Genomic DNA, 24822 nt, shown 5'->3' on the forward strand with positions numbered 1-24822 from the left:
TCCCCGTGTCTCTCTCCCCGTGTGTCTCTCTCCCCGTGTCTCTCTCCCCGTGTGTCTATCTCCCCATGTCTCTCTTCCCGTGTCTCTAATTCTGTGTCTGTCTCCCCGTGTATCTCTCTTCGGTAACATTCTTCAAATCCGGGATACTCTCTCCGCTCCTTCTCTCAGTAATTACATAGATGCCTACACGGGGAGAGAGAGGAAGGGAGGCACAGAGACAGAGAGACAGAGAGAGACACTACAATTACCAACACAGCACAGAGCAAGGCAGTGTGTAGATTCCAGGCAGTTGGCACTCACCAACTCCCAGCGTCTCTTACCTGAATGTCTACGTCTCACCGTGTCTCCGTGTGTCTATGTGTGTCTCTTGGTGTCTCTGTCTATCTCCATGTGTCTCCGTGAGTGTCTGTGAGTCTCTGTAAGTGTCTGTGTCTGTGTGTCTCTGTGTATCTATGTGTGTCTCCGTATTTCTGTGTGTGTGTCTTCGTGTGTCTCTGTGTGTGTGTCTCTGTGTGTCTCTGTATTTCTGTGTCTCTGTGTGTCTTCGTGAGTCTCTGTGTCTCTGTGTGTATGTCTCTATGTGTGTGTCTCCGTGTGTGTCTCTGTGTGTGTCTCTGTGTGTGTCTCCGTGTGTCTCTGTGTGTCTCCATGAGTCTCTGTGTGTGTGTCTCCATGTGTCTCCGTGTGTCTCCACGTGTCTCCGTGTGTCTCCACGTGTCTCAGTGTGTGTGTCTCCGTGTGTGTCTCTGTGTGTGTCTCCGTGTGTCTCCATGTGTCTCCATGAGTCTCTGTGTGTGTGTCTCCATGTGTCTCCGTGTGTCTCCACGTGTCTCAGTGTGTGTGTCTCCGTGTGTCTCTGTGTGTGTCTCTGTGTGTGTCTCCGTGTGTCTCCGTGTGTCTCCGTGTGTCTCCATGAGTCTCTGTGTGTGTGTCTCCATGTGTCTCCGTGTGTCTCCACGTGTCTCAGTGTGTGTGTCTCCGTGTGTGTCTCCGTGTGTGTCTCTGTGTGTGTCTCCGTGTGTGTCTCCGTGTGTGTCTCTGTGTGTGTCTCAGTGTGTGTGTCTCCGTGTGTGTCTCTGTGTGTGTCTCTGTGTGTGTCTCCGTGTTGGAGGCAGTCGCCCTCCAACAACAACGGAGGGCAGAGGAGCGACGCTCACAACAACGAGCGGAGCGCCGGGTGGCTAAAGCACAGCAAGTTGGCACAGTAGGGGGCACAGATGGTGTATCAGCCAGTCATCTCAGTCAGTCGACCCGTGGCACCTGCTGGGTCTGCCCTGTGACCTCCTGCCAGCGGGCGTTCGACACTTCACGTGGCCTCAACCTGCACATGGCCTGGCACAAGCGCCGTGGTGATGTCACCGCCACCTAGTGGCGAATGGTGGTTGTTGTTGTCTCTGTGTCTGTGTCTCGTGTGTTTCCGTGAGTCTCCGTGTGTCTCCGTGAATCTCTGTGTGTCTCTGTGTGTCTCCGTGAGTTTGTGTGTCTCCGTGTGTCTCCGTGAATCTCTGTGTGTCTCTGCGCGTCTCCGTGTGTTTCCGTGAGTCTCCGTGTGTCTCCGTGAATCTCTGTGTGTCTCCGTGTGTCTCCGTGAATCTCTGTGTGTCTCTGCGTGTCTGTGAGTCCACGTGTGTCTCCGTGTGTCCCACTCCTGCGTCTCCCTTTGAATGATCTCGCCAGGACAATGAGGCAGACGAGGGAGAAGATGAGAGGTGGGACTATGGCAACAACCAGCAGAGACCCAGTACCCACACCAGCACCACCATCCAGCACAGAGTCATCCCACACACCATCATCATCATCAGCGGCAGCGGCGGTGATGGTGGTTTTGGAAACGGTGATGGTGGTGGTGCTGTCTACACAGACACAGGGAGACACGGTTAGACACGGGGTGAGATAAACAGACACGGTGAGACATGGGAAGACGTAGAGACATGGTGAGACACGGTGAGACATGGTGAGACATGGTGAGATACAGAGACACGGTGAGAGAGACACGGGGAGACACGGGGAGACACGGTGAGACAGAGAGACACGGGGAGACACGGGGAGACACGGGGAGACACGGTGAGAGAGAGAGACACGGTGAGACATGGTGAGATACAGAGACACGGTGAGAGAGACACGGGGAGACACGGGGAGACACGGTGAGACAGAGAGACACGGGGAGACACGGGGAGACACGGTGAGAGAGAGAGACACGGGGAGACACGGTGAGACACGGGGAGACATGGTGAAATACAGAGACACGGTGAGAGAGAGAGAGACACGGGGAGACTCGGTGTGTGGTGAGGCAAGGGTTCAGCGGGGTGTGAGGGGTGACCCCCGTCCAAGCCCCCGCGCTGCATCCGGATCAAACTTATTCAAAAAAATGATCAGAGTCATTCTTAGTGTACATTGTCGAAAACGACACGGATACAAGAGTGGCGAGGTGAGCGTCGCTCACCTCTGACGGTGAGCGACGCGTACGCAGTGGGGGTCCCCAGGCTGAAGAGGGAGCAGCTGTAGAGCCCCTGGTCCCGCGTGGAGACGCGCGAGATGGTGACGTCCAGCCGGGTGGAGCTCCAGTGCAGCAGAGAGACACGCGGGTCCATGAGGGCTGAGACACGGAGACACAGAGACAGAGAGACACAGAGACAGAGAGACACAGAGAGAGACACAGAGACAGAGAGACACAGAGAGAGAGAGACACAGAGAGAGACACAGAGACAGAGAGACACAGAGAGAGAGAGACACAGAGAGAGAGACACAGAGAGACACAGACAGAGAGACACAGAGAGAGAGACACAGAGAGACACAGACAGACAGAGAGACACGCGGGTCCATGTGGGCTGAGACACGGGGAGACAGGGAGACACCGAGAGAGAGAGAGACAGAGAGAGACAGAGACAGACAGAGATGGTGTTTGCGCTCACCCTTGATGCTCTCGAAGTAGAGTGTGTGACCGTGAGGGTTGCTCCACTGGATTGGGTCTGAGTCCGGATTGTCTGACACGGTGCAGCGTAGAGTGGCCGTGTCTCCCTCGGACACCGTGTCTCCCGTGGCCCACACAAAGAGCGGAGCAGCTGCATGGGAGAGACACGGAAAAAGAGAGACACGGGGAGAGAGACACGGGGAGAGAGACACGGGGAGAGAGACACGGGGAGAGAGACACATGGGAGAGAGACACGGGGAGAGAGACACACGGGGGGAGAGACACGGGGAGAGAGACACACGGGGAGAGACACAGGGAGAGAGAGACACACAGGGAGAGAGACACGGGGAGAAAGACACGGGGAGAGACATGGGGAGAGAGACACGGGGAGAGAGGACACGGGGAGAGAGACACACGGGGAGAGAGACACGGGGAGAGAGAGACACGGGGAGAGAGACACGGGGAGAGAGACACACGGGGAGAGAGAGACACGGGGAGAGAGAGACACGGGGAGAGAGACACGGGAAGAGAGAGACACGGGGAGAGAGACACGGGGAGAGAGACACAGGGAGAGAGACACACAGGGAGAGAGACACGGGGAGAGAGAGACACGGGGAGAGAGACACGGGGAGAGAGACACATGGGGAGAGAGACACGGGGAGACAGACACAGGGAGAGAGACACACGGGGAGAGAGACACGGGGAGAGAGACACGGGGAGAGAGACACGGGGAGAGAGACACACGGGGAGGAGAGAGACACGGGGAGAGAGACACACGGGGAGAGAGACACAGGGAGAGAGAGAGACACGGGGAGAGAGACACACGGGGAGAGAGACACAGGGAGAGAGACACAGGGAGAGAGACACAGGGAGAGAGACACACGGGGAGAGAGACACGGGGAGAGAGACACACGGGGAGAGAGACACGGGGAGAGAGACACACGGGGAGAGAGACACGGGGAGAGAGACACACGGGGAGAGAGACACGGGGAGAGAGACACACGGGGAGAGAGACACGGGGAGAGAGAGAGACACGGGGAGACACGGGGAGACACGGGGTGAGATAAACAGACACGGTGAGACATGGGAAGACGTAGAGACATGGTGAGACACGGTGAGACATGGTGAGATACAGAGTCACGGGGATACACGGGGAGACATGGTGAGATACAGAGACACGAGGAGATACGGGGAGATGTGGTGAGATAGAGAGTCATGGGGAGACCCGGTGAGAGAGAGAGACACGGGGAGACACGGGGAGACATGGTGAGACACGGGGAGACATGGTGAAATACAGAGACACGGTGAGAGACACGGTGAGAGAGACACGGGGAAACACGGTGAGAGAGACACGGGGAGACACGGTGAGACACGGGGAGACATGGTGAAATACAGAGACACGGTGAGATAGACACGGTCAGAGAGAGAGAGACACGGGGAGACTCGGTGTGTGGTGAGGCAAGGGTTCAGCGGGGTGTGAGGGGTGACCCCCCTCCAAGCCCCCGCGCTGCATCCGGATCAAACTTATTCAAAAAAATGATGAGAGCCATTCTTAGTGTACATTGTCGAAAACGACACAGACACAAGAGTGGCGAGGTGAGCATCGCTCACCTCTGACGGTGAGTGACGCGTACGCCGTGGGGGTCCCCAGGCTGAAGAGGGAGCAGCTGTAGAGCCCCTGGTCCCGCGAGGTGACGCGCGAGATGGTGATGTCCATCCTGGTGGAGCTCCAGTGCAGCAGAGAGACACGCGGGTCTGTGTGGGCTAAGACACGGAGACACAGAGACAGAGAGACACAGAGAGAGACACAGAGAGAGAGAGAGACGCAGAGAGACAGAGACAGACAGAGAGACACGTGGGTCCATGTGGGCTGAGACACGGGGAGACAGGGAGACACAGAGAGAGAGACAGAGAGAGACAGAGAGAGACAGAGAGAGACAGACAGAGACAGAGAGAGACAGAGAGAGACAGAGACAGAGAGAGACAGAGAGAGAGACAGAGAGAAACAGAGACAGAGAAAGACAGAGAGAGACAGAGACAGCGCTTGTCGCTCACCCTTGACGCTCTCGAAGTAGAGTGTGTGACCTTGAGGGTTGCTCCACTGAATTGAGTCTGAGTCCGGATTGTCTGACACGGTGCAGCGTAGCGTGGCCGTGTCTCCCTTGGACACCGTGTCTCCCGTGGCCCACACAGAGAGTGGAGCAGCTGCATGGGAGAGACACGGGGAGAGAGAGACACGGGGAGAGCGACACGGGGAGAGAGACACGGGGAGAGAGACATGGGAGAGAGAGACACAGGAAGAGAGAGATATGGGAGAGAGAGTAAACTAAGCTAAATATAAAAACTAAAACTCAAACTTTGTTTTCGTATTGACCAAGCCCCACTCTGACGCTCTTTGTCAGAAGTGATAAAAAAAATGACATCAGCTCCACTGAGGAGGGGGACATCTTGATCGTCATCAAAGAGACACCCACAGACACCCATAGACACCCACAGAGACCCAAAGAGACCCATAGACACCCACAGAGACCCACAACGATCTATAGAGACCAATAGACACGCACAGAGACTCACATAAACCCATAGACACGCACAGAGGCCCACAGAGACACCCATAATCTATGGGTGTCTCTATGGGTCTCTGTGCGTGTCTGCTGGTGTCTACGGGTCTCTGTGGGTGTCTATGTGTCTCTGTGGGTCTCTATGTGTCTGTGTGTGTCTGTGCGTGTCTGCTGGTGTCTACGGGTCTCTGTGGGTGTCTATGTCTCTGTGGGTGTCTATGTGTCTGTGTGTGTCTGTGCATGTCTGCTGGTGTCTACGGGTCTCTGTGGGTGTCTATGTGTCTCTGTGGGTGTCTATGTGTCTGTGTGTGTCTGTGCGTGTCTGCTGGTGTCTACGGGTCTCTGTGGGTGTCTATGTGTCTCTGTGGGTGTCTATGTGTCTCTGTGGGTGTCTATGTGTCTGTGTGTGTCTGTGCGTGTCTGCTGGTGTCTACGGGTCTCTGTGGGTGTCTATGTCTCTGTGGGTGTCTGTGTGGGATCGTCTCCGTGGGGTAGCCACCCCACGGAGACGATCCCCCTCTCTGTGCCTGTGTTGCTCTCTCTGTGTATCTTGGTGATGTCTGTCTGCTTGTGTGTCTGTCTATAGTTTTCTGGTTAGATTTTCTGTTGCTATTTCATTTATACCTGATGATGATTGCTTGTGTTGCAATCGAAACGTCGTATGCTATTATTTAATTTATTATTTTATCTTTATATGTGACTTTACCGAAATAACCAAAGAGTAATTCCTGCAGTCACGAAAGCTCCAAATTTAAGGTTACTGTTGATGTTATTGTTGATGCTATTGTTGATGTTATTGTTGATGTTGTTGATGTTATTGTTGATGCTATTGTTGATGTTATTGTTGATGCTATTGTTGATGTTATTGTTGATGCTATTGTTGATGTTATTGTTGATGTTGTTGATGTTATTGTTGATGTTGTTGACGCTATTGTTGATGTTGTTGATGCTATTGTTGATGTTATTGTTGATGTTGTTGATGTTATTGTTGATGTTATTGTTGATGTTATTGTTGATGCTATTGTTGATGCTATTGTTGATGCTATTGTTGTTACTGTTGATGTTATTGTTGTTATTGTTGATGCTATTGTTGTTACTGTTGATGTTATTGTTGTTACTGTTGATGCTATTAATGATGCTATTGTTGATGCTATTGTTGTTACTGTTGATGTTATTGTTGTTATTGTTGATGCTATTGTTGTTACTGTTGATGTTATTGTTGTTACTGTTGATGCTATTGTTGATGCTATTGTTGTTACTGTTGATGTTATTGTTGTTACTGTTGATGCTATTGTAGGGGCATAGCGCCGGCTGCTGGCGGAGAAGGGTAACTGCGCTGTGCGTGAGTCCTCGCGTCAGCAGGCCACGGTGTAGACGACCGGGGGACCTCTAAAGGGGGAAGTTCACAGCAGGGGAAGTCCCCGGGAACCACACCATGAGAGGGGGACCCTCCGTCGTGGCTGCTCAAGTCCGTCATCGTCGTCGTCTGCGTCTTCACCATCCCGGGGTGCCGCTAGTCACACGGCGCTAGCGACTGTCCTTACCAAGCAGTGCCGCCGACAGCAGACGGTCCTGATGATGACGACGACGATGCAAGTGCGTGCACCCACGTGCGATACAAGTTGCAATCGTGTTGGTTGACAGAGGAGGACACGTCACCTGGCACTTGTAGACGAATTGTTATCAGCAATAGCGTCCTTAAAGATATTGGTGAAATAACGTCAACACTCGATTAGACATGCACCTCTTAACTCCTCATCCTCCACCTCCTCCGATTACACCCCTTACACCACCTCCTCTACCTCCTCCCCCTTCCCCTCCCCCCCCTCCACCTCCTCCTCCCCCTCCTCCTCACCTCCTCCACCTCCTCCTCCTCCACCTCCTCCTCCTCCACCTCCACTTACACCTCCTCCTCACCTCCTCCTCCTCCACCTCCTCCTCCACCTCCTCCACCTACTCCACCTCCTCCACCTCCTCCTCCACCTCCTCCACTAACACCTCCTCCTCACCTCCTCCACCTCTTCGTGCCGCTCCATCTTCCCCGCCGCGTGGGGCGCACGGAGCGCTGGCGGCGGCGTTCGCCAGGAGGAGGAAGGGCGCCAGCGAGCGCAGGCGGCAGGAGGTGGAGGAGCTCACGCCGCTGGCGGAGAGCGTCGCCTTGCCGCCCGCAGACACCGCGGGCGGGCGTGGGGAGGTGGGCAGGGAGGTGGGCAGGGTGGTGGTGGGGGGGTGGTGGTGGGGGGGGTGGTGGTGGTGGGGGTGGTGGTGGGGGGGGTGGTGGTGGTGGTGTAGGGGGTGGTGGTGGTTGTGGCAGCGGTGGTGGTGGTTTTGGCTGCGAGAGCAGGAAGAGACGGGAAATTAGTGGCGAATGGCGGTTGTTGTCTGTGTGTCCCAGCGTGTCTTTGTGTGTGTCTGTGTGTCTTTTAAAATGTGTCTGTGTCCATCTGTGTGTGTGTCTCTGTGTGTCTCTGTGTGTGTGTCTTTGTGTGTGTGTGTCTTTGTGTGTGTGTCTTTGTGTGTGTGTTTTTGTGTGTCTTTGTGTGTGTGTCTTGTTTATGTTTAATTCGTGGTTTCGTGGTAATTCATTGAAGGTGGAGGGGTTACCAGCCCTTCGCACCCGTCCAGAGCCCCTGTTTAGCCACTGTGGTGGTCACAGACACCATGGTGGTCACAGACGCCATGCCGGATCCAAGCAAGAATATCTGCTGGACTACATAGTGACGGACCAGCGGATGCGAGCCCATGTCCTTGACACCAGGACCTACCGTGGAGCTGATCTGCCCTCTGACCATCGACTAGTCATCTGTAAGATGCGCCTGCCATTCTTCCACTCTGGTGGTGGGTGTACACCCAGGATCCCATTCCAACCAAAAGTGGCCTGGTCTCAGCTGATGAAAGTTGCAAGCGAGAATTTCATCATCGCTTGCAGCTGGGGTTGGCATCGTCCCCCACTCCACCTGATGTCGAGGATAAATGGGCGAGATTTAAGACTGTGACTCATGCAGCTGCAATGGCTGCTTTGGGTACGCGGTCCAGACCTCCCCAGAAACCCTGGCTGACAGAGGAGATGTTCAGGATAGTTGAGAAAAAGCGACAGGCCCACTCTCATCGGCTACAGCATCCCACGTCAGAGAATGAGGAGGTGTACCGCAGCCTTCGCTCGGAGGTTCGGAGAGCCGTGAGGCGCTGCAAGGATGGGTGGTGGTCGCGGGTTGCTGAGGAGATGGAATCTGCCTCAGTGGCCCGCGATCACAAATCACTATTTAACTCCATCAAAAAAGTAACCTGCAGCGCCACACCTATTACCATCATTAGGGGAAAAAACGGTGATCCAATCTCCGACCCCCAGGAACAGGTTTGCAGATTTGCTGAGCATTTCTGTGAGGTCCTGGGGGAGGGAAAATCTCTCAGCCAGGAAAACATCATGGCACAAAGTGGGAATAACCCTGCTGAGGCTTCGGTGCCTCAAATATTGGAAGAAGTAACACCCTGTGAGTGGCTGGCTGAGGTGCCATCTGTTGAGGAAGTACTGAAGGCGATCCGGAGTCTGAGACCAGGAAAGGCACCGGGCAGAGATGATCTCCCAAGCGAAATGCTGAGGGAGGGTGGCGCTTGTGCACAGACTGCCCTATATGACATCATAACAACAGTCTGAACCGCTGGACGGGTACCGCAGGATTGGAAGGATGCCCTGGTGGTCCCCCTCTTTAAGAAGGGGGACCGCACAGACTGTAACAACTACAGGGGCATCTCACTCCTCAGTGTGCCGGGAAAGGTCCTGGCAAGGATTATTCAACATCGCCTTGCTAGGCACACTGAGTAGAGGCTTGCGGAACCCCAATGTGGTTCCAGGAAAGGGCGGTCCTGTACAGATGCCATATTTTCTGTCCGTCTGCTACAGCAGAGGTGTAGGGAATTCCAACAAGACCTACATCTCTGCTTTATTGACCTGGTCAAGGCCTATGATACCATCAGTAGGCCTGGGCTCTGGGTTGTTCTTCATGCTTTCGGAGTCCCTGACCCTCTGCTCACGATCATTAAGGACCTTCTTGATGGTGAGCGGGCCCGGGTAAAACTACGTGGCCGGGAGTCGGAGCCTTTCCCTGTACACCTTGGGGTGCGACAGGGATGTCCTCTGGCTCCCACATTATTTAACATCTATTTCGACTGCGTAGTTCGTGAAGCCTTCAATAGCTGTACCGGGGGAATTTCCATTTGGTACAGATATAATGGGAGGCTGATCGACGCCCGGGTGCGATCAAGGGATGGCTCCCTATTGGTCAACCACGTTATGTATGCCGATGATTTGGTAATAGCTGCTCATTCAGAAGAGGAGTTGGAGACGCTGCTGTTGAGACTGGAGCGTGCCACTAAGAGGTGGGGCCTTACCATCAGCCCCACCAAAACTAAGCACCTGCCTGGGTATTTTGTACCATCGGACACTCAACCCCCACAACTCCCAATCGGTGATGGGGCAGTTGTGGAGAGAGTGGAGAGTTTCCCATACCTGGGCAGTGTGCTTATGACCGGCTCCAGTTTATCAGCAGAGGTCTCACTCCGAATCAGTCGAGCGGCAATATCTTTTCATCGGTTGCGTAACGCTGTGTGGAAGCTACCTGGTCTGTCGCTCCGCACGAAGCTTCAGGTCTTCTCGGCCACGGTCATTCCCTCCCTTCATAATCAACGTTTTTGGGTTTAGATCGCGTTATTGCCCGATGATGCTGGATGCAATTACCAGCGAAACGTCGTACTCAAATTGTAAATGTTGTGGCTTCAACACACCGGTGGGCTAAAGCAGTGAACTATTTGTCTTTTGTCAACGTGACACATTTTTACTGATTGGCCGTGTCGGGTGGTGGAGGGTTACGACACATTTATAAATAACGCGATCTAAACCCAAAAACGTTGATTATGAATAACATTGGTCGCAAAAGCCTACGTGTTAAATTCCCTCCCTTCTCTACGCTTGTGAAACGTGGACCCCCCTAATGGAGCATCTTCGCCGGTTGGAAACATTTAGGCTGGCCTGCCTATGATCCATCCTGGGTTTAACCAGGCTGGATTGTGTGAGGAGCTCACAAATCCTTGAAAGATCTGGGCAAAGTCCCATCGGTGAGCTCCTCCGGCAGGCAAGGCTGCGTTGGCTGGGTCATGTAGCCCGCATGCCCAGCTACCGCATGCCTAAACAGCTTTTGTTCGGCCGGATCGAGGGGGCTAAAAGGGCGCGGCACGGGCTAGAGAAGAGATGGAGTGATGTGGTACAGGAGGACGTGGAGCTGAGTGGACTTGCCGATGACTGGTACCAGCGGTGTCAAGATCGGCCTCAGTGGAGGAGGCTCGTGAAGGACGCTACTGGGCAGTTGGAGGCAGTCGCCCTCCAACAACAACGGAGGGCGGAGGAGCGACGCTCACAACAACGAGCGGAGCGCCGGGTGGCTAAAGCACGGCAAGTTGGTACAGTAGGGGGCACAGGTGGTGCATCAGCCAGTCATCTCGGTAATCTCGGTCAGTCGACCCGTGGCACCTGCTGGGTCTGCCCCGTGACCTCCTGCCAGCGGGCGTTTGACTCTTCACGTGGCCTCAAGGTGCACTTGGCCTGGCACAAACGTCGTGGTGACGTCACCGCCACTTAGTGGCGAATGGCGGTTGTTGTTGTGTGTGTCTTTGTGTGTGTGTCTTTGTGTGTGTGTGTGTGTGTCTTTGTGTGTGTGTGTCTTTGTGTGTGTGTCTTTGTGTGTGTGTCTTTGTGTGTCTTTGTGTCTGTGTGTGTGTCTGTGTGTGTGTCTTTGTGTGTGTGTGTCTGTGTGTGTGTCTGAGGTAGAGAGGTGGTGAGGTGAGCGTCTCTCACCGCTGACGGCGAGCCAGACGCTGGCCCTGGGGCTGTCTGGGCTGGAGAGGGAGCAGCTGTAGTGCCCCTGGTCCCGCGGGGTGGGTTGGGAGAGGAGGAGGTCCGCAGCGGTGTAGCTCCATCTTATAATGTAGACACGCGGGTCATCGTAGGCTGGGACACGGGGGGACACGGGGAGACACGGGGAGACAGAGAGAGACATGGGGATATAGAGAGAGAGAGGGAGACAAACACAGACAGAAAGACAGAGGGACAGAGAGAGAGAGACGTCGGGATAGAGAGACAAAGAGAGAGAGAGAGACACAGCGACAGAGACAGAGACAGAGGGACAGAGACAGTGCTTGCCGCTCACCTCGGTGGTTCTGGAAGTAGTATGTCTTCCCGTGAGGGTTGCTAAACTCTATCTCGGCATCCTCCGGATTTCTCGACACCGTGCAGATAAAAACGACAAGGTTTCGCTCGATTTCTGCCGTGATCCACACAGAGATGGGAGGAGCTGCTTGGGAGACACACGGGGAGAGAGACACTCACCCACTCACCCACTCACCTACTCACCCACTCACCCACTCACCTACTCACCCACTCACCCACTCACCTACTCACCCACTCACCCACTCACCTACTCACCCAACCACCCACACACAGATCGCTAACCACTACACCACCACTCCCCCCCACACACACACACACAGTGTGCTAACCACTGCACCACCACTCCCCACACTCACACACAGATCGCGCTAACCACTGCACCACCACTCCCCACACTCACACACAGATCGCGCTAACCACTGCACCACCACTCCCCACACACACAGATCGCGCTAACCACTGCACCACCACTCCCCACACACACAGATCGATAACCACTGCACCACCACTCCCCACACACACACACAGATCGATAACCATTGCTGCCTACAAAATGCCATCTCGCCAAACGTTGACCGCCCGTCGGCAACTCGGGTGTGCTTCGCCTTTGCGATGCAAATTATCGAGACATTTTCATAGCACCGCAGCCATCACACGATGTGTGTGCAGTCTACATTATAGACTGTATATGTGTGTGCAGTCTACATTATAGACTGTATATATGTGTGGACAGTCTACATTATTGACTGTATCTGTGTGCACAGTCTACATTAGAGACTATCTGTGTGTAGACAGTCTACATTATAGACTGTATCTGTGTGTGAATGCGATGCCTTGGCAGTGCAGCACAAAGGGCCCCCCCCCAACCAACTCCTCCCGACCCCCCTCAAAATCTCAGTGGGCGCCTTACCTGGTGAACTAAAATAACAAGAGTGAGTGGTTTGTAAAACAAGACAGAGGCTCGTACGTGATGGGTGAGGCCGTCCGCTCACGTCCATCAGCATCATCAGCAGCAGCTGGACTTGAAGCTGCCTCCAGCCAGCCATCGTGAACCCAGAGCGCGACCTCGCTCTGTCCTCTCCCAAGGAGAACCCTGTGGTGGTGCTGGTGGTGGTGGAAGAGACACGGAGAGAGACACGGAGAGAGACACGGGGAGAGACACGGAGAGAGACACGGAGAGAGAGAGACACGGAGAGAGACACGGGGAGAGACACGAAGAGAGACACGGAGAGTGACACGGGGAGAGACACGGAGAGTGACACGGAGAGAGAGAGAGACACACGGGTGTGTGCTCGTCATTGGCCCTCGGCTCCTGTACGCTGCGAAACAGGTTCAGCGCACGTGGCTAACACGTGTTGAGGGGTAGAGTGATGACGTCATGTCACACTCGCCTCGGGAGCAGTGACGTCATGTCACACTCGCCTCGGGAGTAGTGACGTCAGGCTAGATGCATGAGGAGGAGGTCACGGGACAGACCCTGCAGGTGCCGTGGGTCGTACTGCTGTGCCAGGCTAGGTGCATGAGGAGGAGGTCACGGGACAGACCCTGCAGGTGCCATGGGTTGTACTGCTGTGCCAGGCTAGGTGCATGAGGTGGTCACGGGACAGACCCTTCAGGTGCCGTGGGTTGTACTGCTGTGCCAGGCTAGGTGCATGAGGAGGAGGTCTATGTACTACACACACCACGCACAGACAAAGCTCCCTCAGGTAGCCTCTAGCAGGCTGTAGGGGCAAGTGCCGTTCATAGCGAGTAGCAGCAGCAGTGTCTATGTACTACACACCACACACAGACAAAGCTACCCCAGGTAGCTTGATTACTGCAGGAATTAAAGAGTTTAATATTTTTTTTTTATCATCAAATCTATTTTCTTTCCACGTGATTTTACCGAAATCTCGCTCCACTCCTCGTGTCTGGGGCAGCAGCTGAGATGGGGGCGCTGCTCGTTCAGCGCGCGGGAGGTCGCGGGTTCGATCCCCGCATCCTCCACGCAAACAACATTTTTCAAAAAGGAAACTCCGTTTTTACATTCACGAGCAGAGAAGCGATTGCGCTGAAGCTAATGAACGTGTTTCACTGCGACAACAACAACAAGCCGCCAAGAGGCTTCCTCGGGGTGCAGCTCTCAGCTGGCGCCTCTCGCGTTCTCACGAGCGCCGCCTGCCGCCCAGAGGCGGGAGTCTTCAGCGCAGCGAGCAACTCGCGCCGCACTTTTACATCAACTAAGATGCGGGTTTAGTAAACTGCAAATCTTAATTCAAAATTGAGGGCGACGAGAGGTCATCGTCTTCTAAAGCTGTTTCACCAATGTGAACATGTCCCCAACAATAACGCTGGGGCGTTACATTTAAAATTTTATTTAAAAAAATATTCCCCGTGGAGGAGGCGGGCATCGATCCGGCGACCTAAACATGGGAGAATTGAACATATTAAGTGGCGTGAGCACGCGACCAGGTACGCTGATGTCTCTGTAGCATCGAGAGGGTCCTAGTGTCGTTGGTAGCGTGCAAGCTGTGTGTGTCATCTTCTTGGTTCGTTCGGTAAAGTCACGTAGAAAAAAATAAAATAAAAAATTTCAACCGTATAATAAAATACTTACTTTATTATTATTTTATTATGCTTTATTTTTATTAAATTTTTATTATTTTAATAATAAAAATAAAACATAATAAAATCATTATTATTTTTTGTATAATAAAAGAATAATTTTGTTTTATTTTGATTATTTTATTATTTCCATTCTACGTGACTTTACCGAAAGAACACATGTGTGTGTGTGTACGTGTGTGTATTATGACTACACGTACACGTACACACGTACACACACGTGTACGTGTGTGTACGTGCGGTGCGTGCTGTCAGAGTCTTCCGGAAGACGCTGGGTCAAATTTAACCCCCATTTAAAATTTGATTTAAAAAAATATATTGACCTTGGAAGATGCGGGAATCGATCCCGCCACCTCTCGCATGCCAAGCGCGTGGGGGTCTCTTGTCTTCTTCCCGCCACGCGTCACTCTCAGCCTGTGGAGGGGGGGTGGATGGGGGGGTGGATGGGGGGGTGGATGGGGGGGTGGATGGGGGGGTGGATGGGGGGGTGGATGGGGGGGTGGATGGGGGGGTGGAGGGATGGGGGGGGGGGTAGATGGATGAGGGGGAGTGGAGGGCTGGAGGGGGGGGGATTGGCGGAGGGCGGGTCACGTGATGGGGGGGAGGGGCAGTCACGTGATGGGGGGGAGGGGCAGTCACGTGATGGGGGGGAGGGGCAGTTACGTGATGGGGGGAGGGGCAGTCACGTGATGGGGGGAGGGGCAGTCACGTGATGGGGGGAGGGGCAGTTACGTGATGGGGGGAGGGGCAGTCACGTGATGGGGGGAGGGGCAGTCACGTGATGGGGGGAGGGGCAGTCACGTGATGGGGGGAGGGGCAGTCACGTGGCTACTTGTGGGTGGGGGGAGTTTGTTGGTGTGAGGGCGAGTGGAGGGAGTGGATTGAGGTGCGGAGCGAGAGAGACACAGAGAGAAGGCGAGTGGTGGTGATGGTGGTGGTGATGGTGGTGATAGTGATGGTGGTGATGGTGATGATGGTGGTGATGGTGATGATGGTGGTGATGATGGTGGTGGTGATGATGGTGGTGATGATGGTGGTGGTGATGATGGTGGTGATGATGGGTGGTGATGATGGTGGTGATGATGGTGGTGATGATGGTGGTGGCGGTGATGGTGGCGGTGATGGTGGCGATGATGGTGGTGATGATGGTGGTGGTGATGGTGGTGGTGATGATGGTGGTGATGATGGTGGTGGTGATGGTGGTGGCGGTGATGGTGGTGGCGGTGATGGTGGTGGCGGTGATGGTGGTGGCGGTGATGGTGGTGGCGATGGTGGTGGTGGTGATGGTGGTGGCGGGTGATGGTGGTGATGGTGGTGATGCTGGTGATGGTGGTTGAGGTGGAGGTGGTGGTGGTGATGGTTGTGGTGGTAATGATGGTGGTTATGGTGATGATGGTGATGATGGTGGTGGTGGTGGTGATGATGGTGATGATGGTGGTGGTGGTGATGATGGTGATGATGGTGGTGGTGGTGATGATGGTGATGATGGTGATGATGGTGGTGGTGGTGATGGTGGTGATGATGGTGATGATGGTGATGATGGTGGTGGTGGTGATGGTGGTGATGGTGGTGATGGTGGTGGTGATAGTGATGGTGGTGGTGGTGATGATGATGTTGTTGATGATGATGTTGTTGATGATGTTGTTGATGATGATGTTGTTGGTGATGATGATGTTGTTGATGATGTTGATGATGTTGTTGATGATGGTGTTGATGATGATGTTGATGATGATGATGTTGTTGGTGATGATGTTGTTGATGATGTTGTTGATGATGTTGATGATGTTGTTGATGATGATGGTGTTGATGATGATGTTGATGATGATGTTGTTGATGATGATGTTGATGATGTTGATGATGATGTAGTTAATGTTGTTGATGATGATGTTGTTGATGTTGATGGTGATCACCCACGATGCGCCCCGCGTGTTCACGCCGTTAGAACTGAGCTGCTCACCGGGTCGCGTCGTGCAAAGGGCGCCAAATTGTGGGGGGAGGGGATTTTTTTCCCTCTTCCTGTCAACGGGGGCATTATTTATTTATTTGTTAATTTATTTTTTTGTCTTTTATTACATTTTTATATTTTACTAGCATAAGTACCCGGCGTTGCCCGGGTGAAAAATATGTTTCTTAATAACCTTACATATATACACAGATGGGCTGCTACCCCCCCCCCCCCCGCGCTACAATAATACTGTCTAATCGCTATAATTTTATTATCTACCGACCCTATAATAGTAATTGCACACATTGGGGTGGGGGGGGAGTGAAGAGGACGTGAAACTTTGATGAATTTACCTCAGAGTCGCGTGTTAATGCGCATATTTTTAACGGGAATTAAAAATGGCGTCCACCCCGCGGCGAATGCGTCGCTACCCGTTGCCAGCGGCAACCGTCGTGGAAAACCAAACGGACCAATCGCGTCTCGCAAATCCCTCACATTTCGGCCAATGAAACTGCGTATGGTCCGGCGACACACACACACACAGACACACACACAGACACACAGACACACACACAGACACACACACACAGACACACACACACACAGACACACACAGACACACACACAGACACACACACAGACACACACACAGACAGACAGATTTGCGATTTTATATATATAGATTTATTTTCTTCTTCTTGGTTCTTTCGGTAAAGTCACGTAGAAGGTAAATAATAAAATAATAAAAATGGGTGCGTGGGGGGGGGTAGTGGGGGGGGGTGATATTGGGTGGTGATGATGAAGGTTGATCCATAGACAGACTCACAACACAGAGACCCATAGACTACAATGTTATCTCAATAGGAATCGATTCAAACCGCTCACCGTTTCTATCACAATCGATTCGCATGGTATCCCAATAGGAATCGATTCTATCCGCTCTAATCACTAGCTACATCGATTCCTACGTTATCCTAATGTGAATCCATTTCATTAGAACAAATCACCATAATCGATTCCCACGTAATCGAAAATGTATTCGATTCCATCTTGCACTCACCACCACTGTCAATTCCAATGCAGTCCCACTAGGGATCGATTCCATCGGCTCCATTTTTGACCACAATCGATTCACTTGTTATCCCAATAGGAATCGATCCGAGTTTATTATTTGACCTTGAATCGATTTTCTCTGCACGTGACTTCGGCTGTCGCGTGGTGTGAGTGGGGAGTGGTGGTCCAGTGGTTAGCGCACTGTATGTGAGTGAGTGGTGGTGCAGTGGTTAGCGCACTGTATGTGAGTGAGTGGTGGTGCAGTGGTTAGCGCACTGTATGTGAGTGAGTGGTGGTGCAGTGGTTAGCGCACTGTATGTGAGTGAGTGGTGGTGCAGTGGTTAGCGCACCGTGTGTGTGTGTGGGGAGTGGTGGTGCAGTTGTTAGCGCACTGTGTGTGAGTGGGGGAGATCCGGGCCCCGTGGTGTCGACGTTTCTCTATTTCCTCCTTCACGACGTTTGAATGACAACAACAAACAACGTGTCACTGTCGTCGTCATCATCACCAGCGTCTCGCGTGCCTCTCTCACAGACTGCCCCGGCGATGTCGGCCTGCTCTTGGGCCGAAGCCTCGGGCTCGCCTAGCGGGGCTGCCGGGAGAGGCGCGCCTCGAGGCGGCCAGCGCAGTAGGCCGCAGGCGCCCTCCCGCCGCGGGCTCGTCGAGGAGAGCGACTGGGCGTGGTGGGTTCAGTGCGCGGCTGCTGTTGGTCCCCACGTGACCACGTGACCACGCCGCTCGCCGCCACCGCCGCGTGTTGGGGACCACTTAGTCGGGGGGGGGGCTGGTTCAGGTTTCACTGATTTAAGTGTAGTGTGTAGTGTAGTGTGTAGTGCAGTGTGTAGTAGTGTATAGTGTAGTGTATAGTAGTGTGTAGTGTATAGTAGTGTGTAGTGTAGTGTATAGTGTAGTGTATAGTAGTGTGTAGTGTAGTGTGTAGTGTAGTGTATAGTGTAGTGTATAGTGTAGTGTATAGTAGTGTAGTGTATAGTAGTGTAGTGTGTAGTGTAGTATAATAGTACAGTGCTAGTGTATAGAGTAGTGTATAGTGTAGTGTGTAGTGTATATAGTAGTGTATAGTGTAGTGTATAGTAGTGTATAGTGTAGTGTATAGTGTAGTATATAGTAGTGTAGTAGTGTATAGTGTAGTGTAGTATAATAGTACAGCACTAGTGTATAGTGTAGTGTATAGTGTGTAGTGTAGTGTATAGTATAGTGTATAGTGTAGTGTATAGTATAGTGTATAGTAGTGTAGTGTATAGTGTAGTATACTTGTACAGCACTAGTGTATAGTGTAGTGTATAGTGTAGTGTATAGTATAGTGTATAGTAGTATAGTGTATAGTGTAGTATACTAGTACAGCACTAGTGTATAGTGTAGTGTATAGTGTAGTGTCGTGTATAGTAGTGTAGTGTATAGTGTACTAGTTCAGCACTAACCGGTGTGTTGGAGAGCCAAGCCACAACATTTACAATCGGAGTACGACGTTTCTCCAGTAGTTGCAACTGGCTTCATCAGGCGACAAGCCGGATTTGTGTGGGGAAATGCTGTTTCGTTTGTGTTAAATTTACCAAATCCGTTTTAATAATGATTTTGCGTGTGCCAGGAAATGAGAGTACCTGAAAAAAAAGCTAAGGTTTTTTAAAATCCTTTATATTAAGTTCACTTGCTTGCGCGCTTACGACCGTGCAAATCTTTCGGTCGTTTTTTAACCCACTTCCCGTGATCTAATCGAGCTGACATTTTGCACACAGACTCGTTGTGCGTGACAATTTATTTTCGTGAAAAAAATTTTGCTAAATTTTACACTTTTTAGGTAATTTTTTTAAATATTAAATTACCAATTGCTTAATGGTGGCAGGCAATCATCTGACCCATAGGTGGCAGCCATCTCAAGCCAGAGGACGAGAGGACGCTAGCCGCCCGTTTCAAAGACCAATGTGGGCTGGGTTGTGGCGCATTGAACACGCATATAAAGGATTTATAGTGAAAAACTTAGTTTTTACGGGTTAATTTTTTTAAATTCCCATTGTGATAAACACGAAATAGCCTGTGAAGTTAGGCCTAACCTCCTCCCCCCTCCCTACAATCGCTGTTGGCCCACACGCACACACACACACTGCAGTGAGCAGGCAAGTGATTGCCAGAGGTGACTCGCGTATGTGACTTACTAATGCGTCCGGACACAGACGAGAGACGCACACATGCAGACTAAACGCGGCCACGCACAGCCACAAAGACCACACACACACCATGCAGATTACGTGCAGACACGCAGAGATTACACGGATGCGTAAAAACAAGATACAAAATACGTACTCGCAGACTAAATTAGACACGCACACCCACACACAAATACATGTCCATACAATTTGTATGTGCACATGTGTTTGAAATAGTGTAGTGTATAGTGTAGTGTATAGTGTAGTGTATAGTGTAGTGTATAGTGTAGTATACTAGTACAGCACTAGTGTATAGTGTAGTGTATAGTGTAGTGTATAGTAGTGTATAGTGTAGTGTATAGTGTAGTATACTAGTACAGCACTAGTGTATGTAGTGTATAGTAGTGTAGTGTATAGTGTAGTGTGTAGTGTATAGTATAGTATGCTAGTACAGCACTAGTGTATAGTGTAGTGTATAGTGTAGTGTATAGTGTAGTGTATAATAGTGTAGTGTATAGTATAGTATACTAGTACAGCACTAGTGTATAGTGTAGTGTATAGTGTAGTGTATAGTAGTGTATAGTGTAGTGGGTGGGGAGCGGTGGCGCAGCTGTTAGCGCTACGCTGCGCTACGAACCTGGCGACCCGAGTTCAATTCCCTGCTTGCGGTCAACACCAGTGACGATTATTTGAACCAATCCTGGGCCTTCCCTAGGTCGACTCGGCCTTAAATGAGCACCTGGTGCAGTGTGTAAACATCGCCACTGGTGTTGGCCACCCACCCCCTCGTGTGCCGTGCCGGCCTTCATAGGTGCTCGCAAACAGCACTTGCCCCAACAGTCTGTACTGGCTATACGGGGGATATTTGTCTTTGTGTATGTGCACACACACAAAACAAGATACGTCTCCCACCATAGCCCTCTTTAGTTTGTTGGGTAAAGTGCTGTTTGGGAACATCTATGAAGGCTGGTTGGGCTGTAAGAGTTCTATGGATTAGATCACCTGAATGAGAAGAGTAGTGCGTTGATATTGAGATGTGGTTCCATTATGTTTCATACTAATCCAAACATATCTTTTCTTAAAGCGTTATGGATGAAGGCAGGGAATTACTTTAAATGAATGGCAGCGACTACATGTAATGATTGATGTTGGCAAACGTGGCATCAGTTATATCAACAAATGTACATCAGCATTGGGAGCTGAAATTACCATGACATTGTGATGCAAATGTAATGGGTTCCGGAGACACTTGTAGAGGTAACTTCTTTATTACAATCCAACACTCCAACAGTCCTGATACTCTGTTACAGCCTAGGTACACAGCCTAGGTACACAGCCTAGGTACACAGCCTAGCGACACAGCCTAGATACACAGCCTAGGTACACAGCCTAGCGACACAGCCTAGATACACAGCCTAGGTACACAGCCTAGGTACACAGCCTAGGTACACAGCCTAGGTACACAGCCTAGGTACACAGCCTAGATACACTACTCTGGCTACGCTCTGGAACTCGCCCTCACAAGGACGTAGAGCCGGGAGTTCCAGAGTCCCACCACTGGCCCTCACAGTGTCCCAGGGTCCTGAGATGGCTGGTCTCGGGTCTTGGGTCTTGAGCTACAACTGGCCCCAATCGTCCAGGGAGCTGCCCTTTTATGCCTCGTCCCCAACGAGGGGTGGCGTTGTGTGCGCCCCCAGATATCCCACAGAGCACACACAGCCCCCCCCTGTTGGTGGCGCCAAGCGGCTTAAGTGTCTGGGGTGCCTGGGATCCTAGCGCCTAGCGCCAAGGGGCTTAAGCGTCTGGGTAGCCTGGGATCCTAGTGCCTGTCGCCAAGGGCTTATCTGCCTAGGGTCCCAGAGCCCCCAGCAGCCCCTCCCCTCTTATGTCACGACACAAGGGCTGTGTTGGAAACTCTTCCTTTGTTGCCAATGTCTGCTCGTCTCCCTTGTGCTGTTGCATGTTCAGCCCCATCTGTTTGGACACGATAGAAGAGCCGTACATGACCAAGTGTGGCCACAGCTTCTGGTATGTGCGTGTCTGCTCGGAGGAGAATTGCTTCTGTTCCGTCTTGCAAAACACTCGCAGACCAAGTTTCTCGCAATCCAAGGTTTTACTGTACTTTGTTGTTGCATTCCATTTCTTTCCACCGTCCGGCGAATGCGCGACAATATTCGGTGATTGGTAAATTTTCCAATGATGCTGATAACGGCGATTGCCAATTTACTCGCCGTTGCATTTTGTCTGCGTTTCAGTTGCAAATGCATCCGTCGGAGTCTGGAGGAGAACAATAGCTGCCCAAAGTGCAGTTCCGCCATTAAGAATTCAAAGCAGATATATCCAAACTTCCTCTGTGAGTTGTTTTTTACTTATTTTCCATCCACCTGCATTTTTCGCAAATTTTGTTTCACGGCAATGCAACACAGGCCTTCAACGATTGATGCTCTGCAAACCTCCTGGCTACCATCAAAGGTTTGTTCAAGTTCAAGTTTCATGTATTAGGTGTAGCCATGTGAGCCATTCGGCTCTTGAATCGGGTGCAACTGCAACAAACAAAAAACAAAAACATGAACAAGAAAACATCTTAAAGTGAATATGTGACTGAGTACAAACAGAAAATCCAAGAAAAGACAGCAAAATATTGCAGAAAAAACACCGTACACCAACGCTGTGTGCAAAAATCCCAGTGGGATGCAAGTCAAACAACAACAACAACCACAAGACAGCTTAGATTAAGGCCATCAGTCTAACTCTGTACTACAACAACACAAACATGGCTAAAACAATACACTTTTCGAAATCACCAAAATAAAGCCATGAAAGCAATGAAAAAGCAATCATAGGAACTGTGACGGAATTTTACACGAAGCCATCCAGATATACAAACACAGACGTAACTTCAACTAATAAAAGTAAAATAAAAATAAAATTAAAATCTTTTATTTTTATTTAACTTTTATTAATTTTTATTTTTTACCTACGTGACTTTACCGAAAAAACCTAAGAATATGAATCCTTGCAGTCACGAAAGCTTCAAATCTAGAATAACTTCAACTGTGATGATGGGTACAAGCTGAGTAATAATGGGAAAGATGTTATTAACCATGCAAAAAAGATTTAACGACACATATTTGGACCATCTTATTTAACAGGTACTATTCTACTTTACCGAGCGTTGACATCCCCAGCGTTTAACAGTACTCTCCTTTTTAAATCCTTTATATTAAGTTCGCTTGCTTGCTTGCTTGCGCGCTTACGACCGTGCAAATCTTTCGGTCGTTTTTTATTTAAATCCTTTATATTAAGTTTGCTTGCTTGCTTGCGCGCTTACGACCGTGCAAATCTTTCAGTCGTTTTTTAACCCACTTCCCGTGATCCAATCGAGCTGACATTTTGCACACAGACTCGTTGTGCGTGACAATTTTTTTTAGTGAAAATTTTTTTCCATAACTTTACACTTTTTAGGAAAAAATTAATTATATTTAATTACCAATTGCTTAATGGTGGCAGGCAATCATCTGACCCATAGGTGGCAGCCATCTCAAGCCAGAGGATGAGAGGACTCTAGCCGCCACGCATATAAAGGATTTATAGTGAAAAACTTTGTTTTTACGGGTTAATTTTTTACCTACCTGACTTTACCTAAATAACCTAAGAGTATGATGCTCGCGTTGTTTAATATTTAACAGCTTTTTCCCCCACACGCGTCTTTTCGCAGTGAACGAGCTGGTCCTGAAGCAGCGTCAGCGGCTAGAGAATCGAATCGAGATGGAACAACCGGTGATTGGAGATGTGCAGGGAAAAACATCACTGGCACATTTTATAGTAATAGGTTTTTACCCTTTCAACTGGTACAAAAACTGTCACCTTTGTACCAGTTGAAAGGGTAAAAACCTATTACTAGATTTTGCCACTGGTAAAGGAGATGTCTCATAGTGTAAATGCTTACCCCGAGCTCTCAATACTCTGATAGTGCATTGTCTTTGAGTTGTACGCCTTTTGGCGTCATCTGGTCCAACACCAATGGAGACTGGGCTCTAAGAAAAGCTGTCTCGGGTGTGGACCAATCAACTTCAAGGACAGTGCATATCATCATCAGAGTTGTGTCTTTCTGTTTGCATTTTGACTGCTTGTGTTGTGGTTATTGCACACATGATGCCTTGTATAAAGGTGTCAGTTTTTGTACCAGTTGAAAGGGTAAAAACCTATCACTATATTTTGCCACTGCTAAAGGAGATGTGGCCAGATCGCTACTGAGAAAGAGGTATGTAGCTCAGTGGACCTTAGCTGGCCAAACTAAAATGTAACATTTTTGTTAAATAGTCCTCTACATGGCCCACGGTTGGAGGTTACTGGCCGAAGACGCGCCGTGCGCTACGGTCTGTCGGTGTCGCGTGGACAACGCAATGAACTTTGCTGAAAGTTCAAGTTCATTGATTAGGTGTAGCCCTGTGAGCCATTCGGCTCTTGAATCGGGTGCAACCGCAACAAACAACAAAAACATGAACAAGAAAACATCTTAAAGTGACTTTGTGACTAAGTGCAAACAGAAAATCCAAGAAAAGACGGCAAAATATTGTAGAAAAAACACCGTACACCGATCCCAGTGGGATGCAAGTCAAACAACAACAATAACCACCACCAGACAACTTAGATTAAGGCCATCAGTCTTTCTCTGTACTACAACAACACAAACATGGCCAAACCAGTAAACTTTTCGAAATCACCAAAATAAAGCAATGAAACAGTGATCACATAGGAACTGTGATGGAATTTTCACAATAAACGACAAACAACATGTACCACCAGAACCCTGCTGAGACGACTCCCGGCAAGTGCTTTTCGCACTTCACGGAGGTGACCGGCCACGTCTCTTGATCACCGTGTCACGTGACCCTTCCACCCTGCCGCCCCCCCCCCCCCCTCTTCCTCACAGAGCGTCCATCAGCGGCAGACTATCCAGGAGTTGCTGGCGCTGGACCGAGATGGCTTGGAGCTGGCCGACGTGAACCGCATTCTGGAGCTGCTCACTCAGAAGAAGATGCAGCTGGAAGCGGTGAGTTGGCGTTGTTTGTGACGGCGGCGTCAGGAGCAGTGCGGTGCCGCAGAGCTCGCTTGTCGAGAGGGCTTTCCCCCTTTTTTCTGGCAACAAAACTGATGAACACCATATGAGACTGGGCTCTAAAGAAAGCTGTCTCTGGTGTGGACCAATCAGTTTCAAGGACAACGCATAAATGATCAGAGTATTGTTTTTTTGTTTGCATTTGACTACAAGTATTGTGGTTAATGTAAACATGATTCAATCTTAATTTTGGAGCTTTCGTGACTACAGGAATTATTCTTTGGTTCTTTCGGTTAAGTCATGTCT

The 24822-nt window shown here is 50.8% G+C and overlaps 2 protein-coding genes across 3 annotated transcripts in view; one reads left to right on the forward strand and one right to left on the reverse strand.

Annotated features, from left to right (window-relative positions):
• Positions 1 to 16607, reverse strand: LOC133362309 (neurotrimin-like). The gene is made up of 11 exons (XM_061581238.1): positions 16595 to 16607; positions 14620 to 14710; positions 12660 to 12785; positions 11673 to 11816; positions 11321 to 11473; positions 4967 to 5116; positions 4523 to 4675; positions 2913 to 3062; positions 2444 to 2596; positions 1788 to 1853; positions 1 to 183 (listed from the first exon to the last, which is right to left on the reverse strand). Exons 3-11 carry the CDS (start codon positions 12736 to 12738, stop codon positions 86 to 88), a joined length of 1146 nt encoding a protein of 381 aa, XP_061437222.1. The 5' UTR covers positions 12739 to 12785; positions 14620 to 14710; positions 16595 to 16607; the 3' UTR covers positions 1 to 85.
• LOC133362308 (E3 ubiquitin-protein ligase COP1-like) overlaps positions 15110 to 24822 on the forward strand; it is a 13268-nt gene continuing 3555 nt past the window's right edge. The window contains exons 1-6 of one of the 2 annotated variants that reach the window (XM_061581236.1): positions 15110 to 15211; positions 17827 to 17975; positions 21423 to 21482; positions 21710 to 21807; positions 23173 to 23234; positions 24391 to 24510. In XM_061581236.1, the coding sequence (XP_061437220.1) occupies positions 17839 to 17975; positions 21423 to 21482; positions 21710 to 21807; positions 23173 to 23234; positions 24391 to 24510 (477 nt within the window). In that variant the 5' untranslated portion in view covers positions 15110 to 15211; positions 17827 to 17838. The remainder of the gene's footprint in view (positions 15212 to 17826; positions 17976 to 21422; positions 21483 to 21709; positions 21808 to 23172; positions 23235 to 24390; positions 24511 to 24822) is intronic. The other variant, XM_061581237.1, reaches the window with a different exon arrangement.

The sequence above is a fragment of the Lethenteron reissneri genome, unplaced genomic scaffold, assembly GCF_015708825.2.
Source record: "Lethenteron reissneri isolate LAM-NWPU_2019-01 unplaced genomic scaffold, ASM1570882v1 scaffold_1433, whole genome shotgun sequence".
Classification (NCBI taxonomy): Eukaryota; Metazoa; Chordata; class Hyperoartia; order Petromyzontiformes; family Petromyzontidae; genus Lethenteron; species Lethenteron reissneri.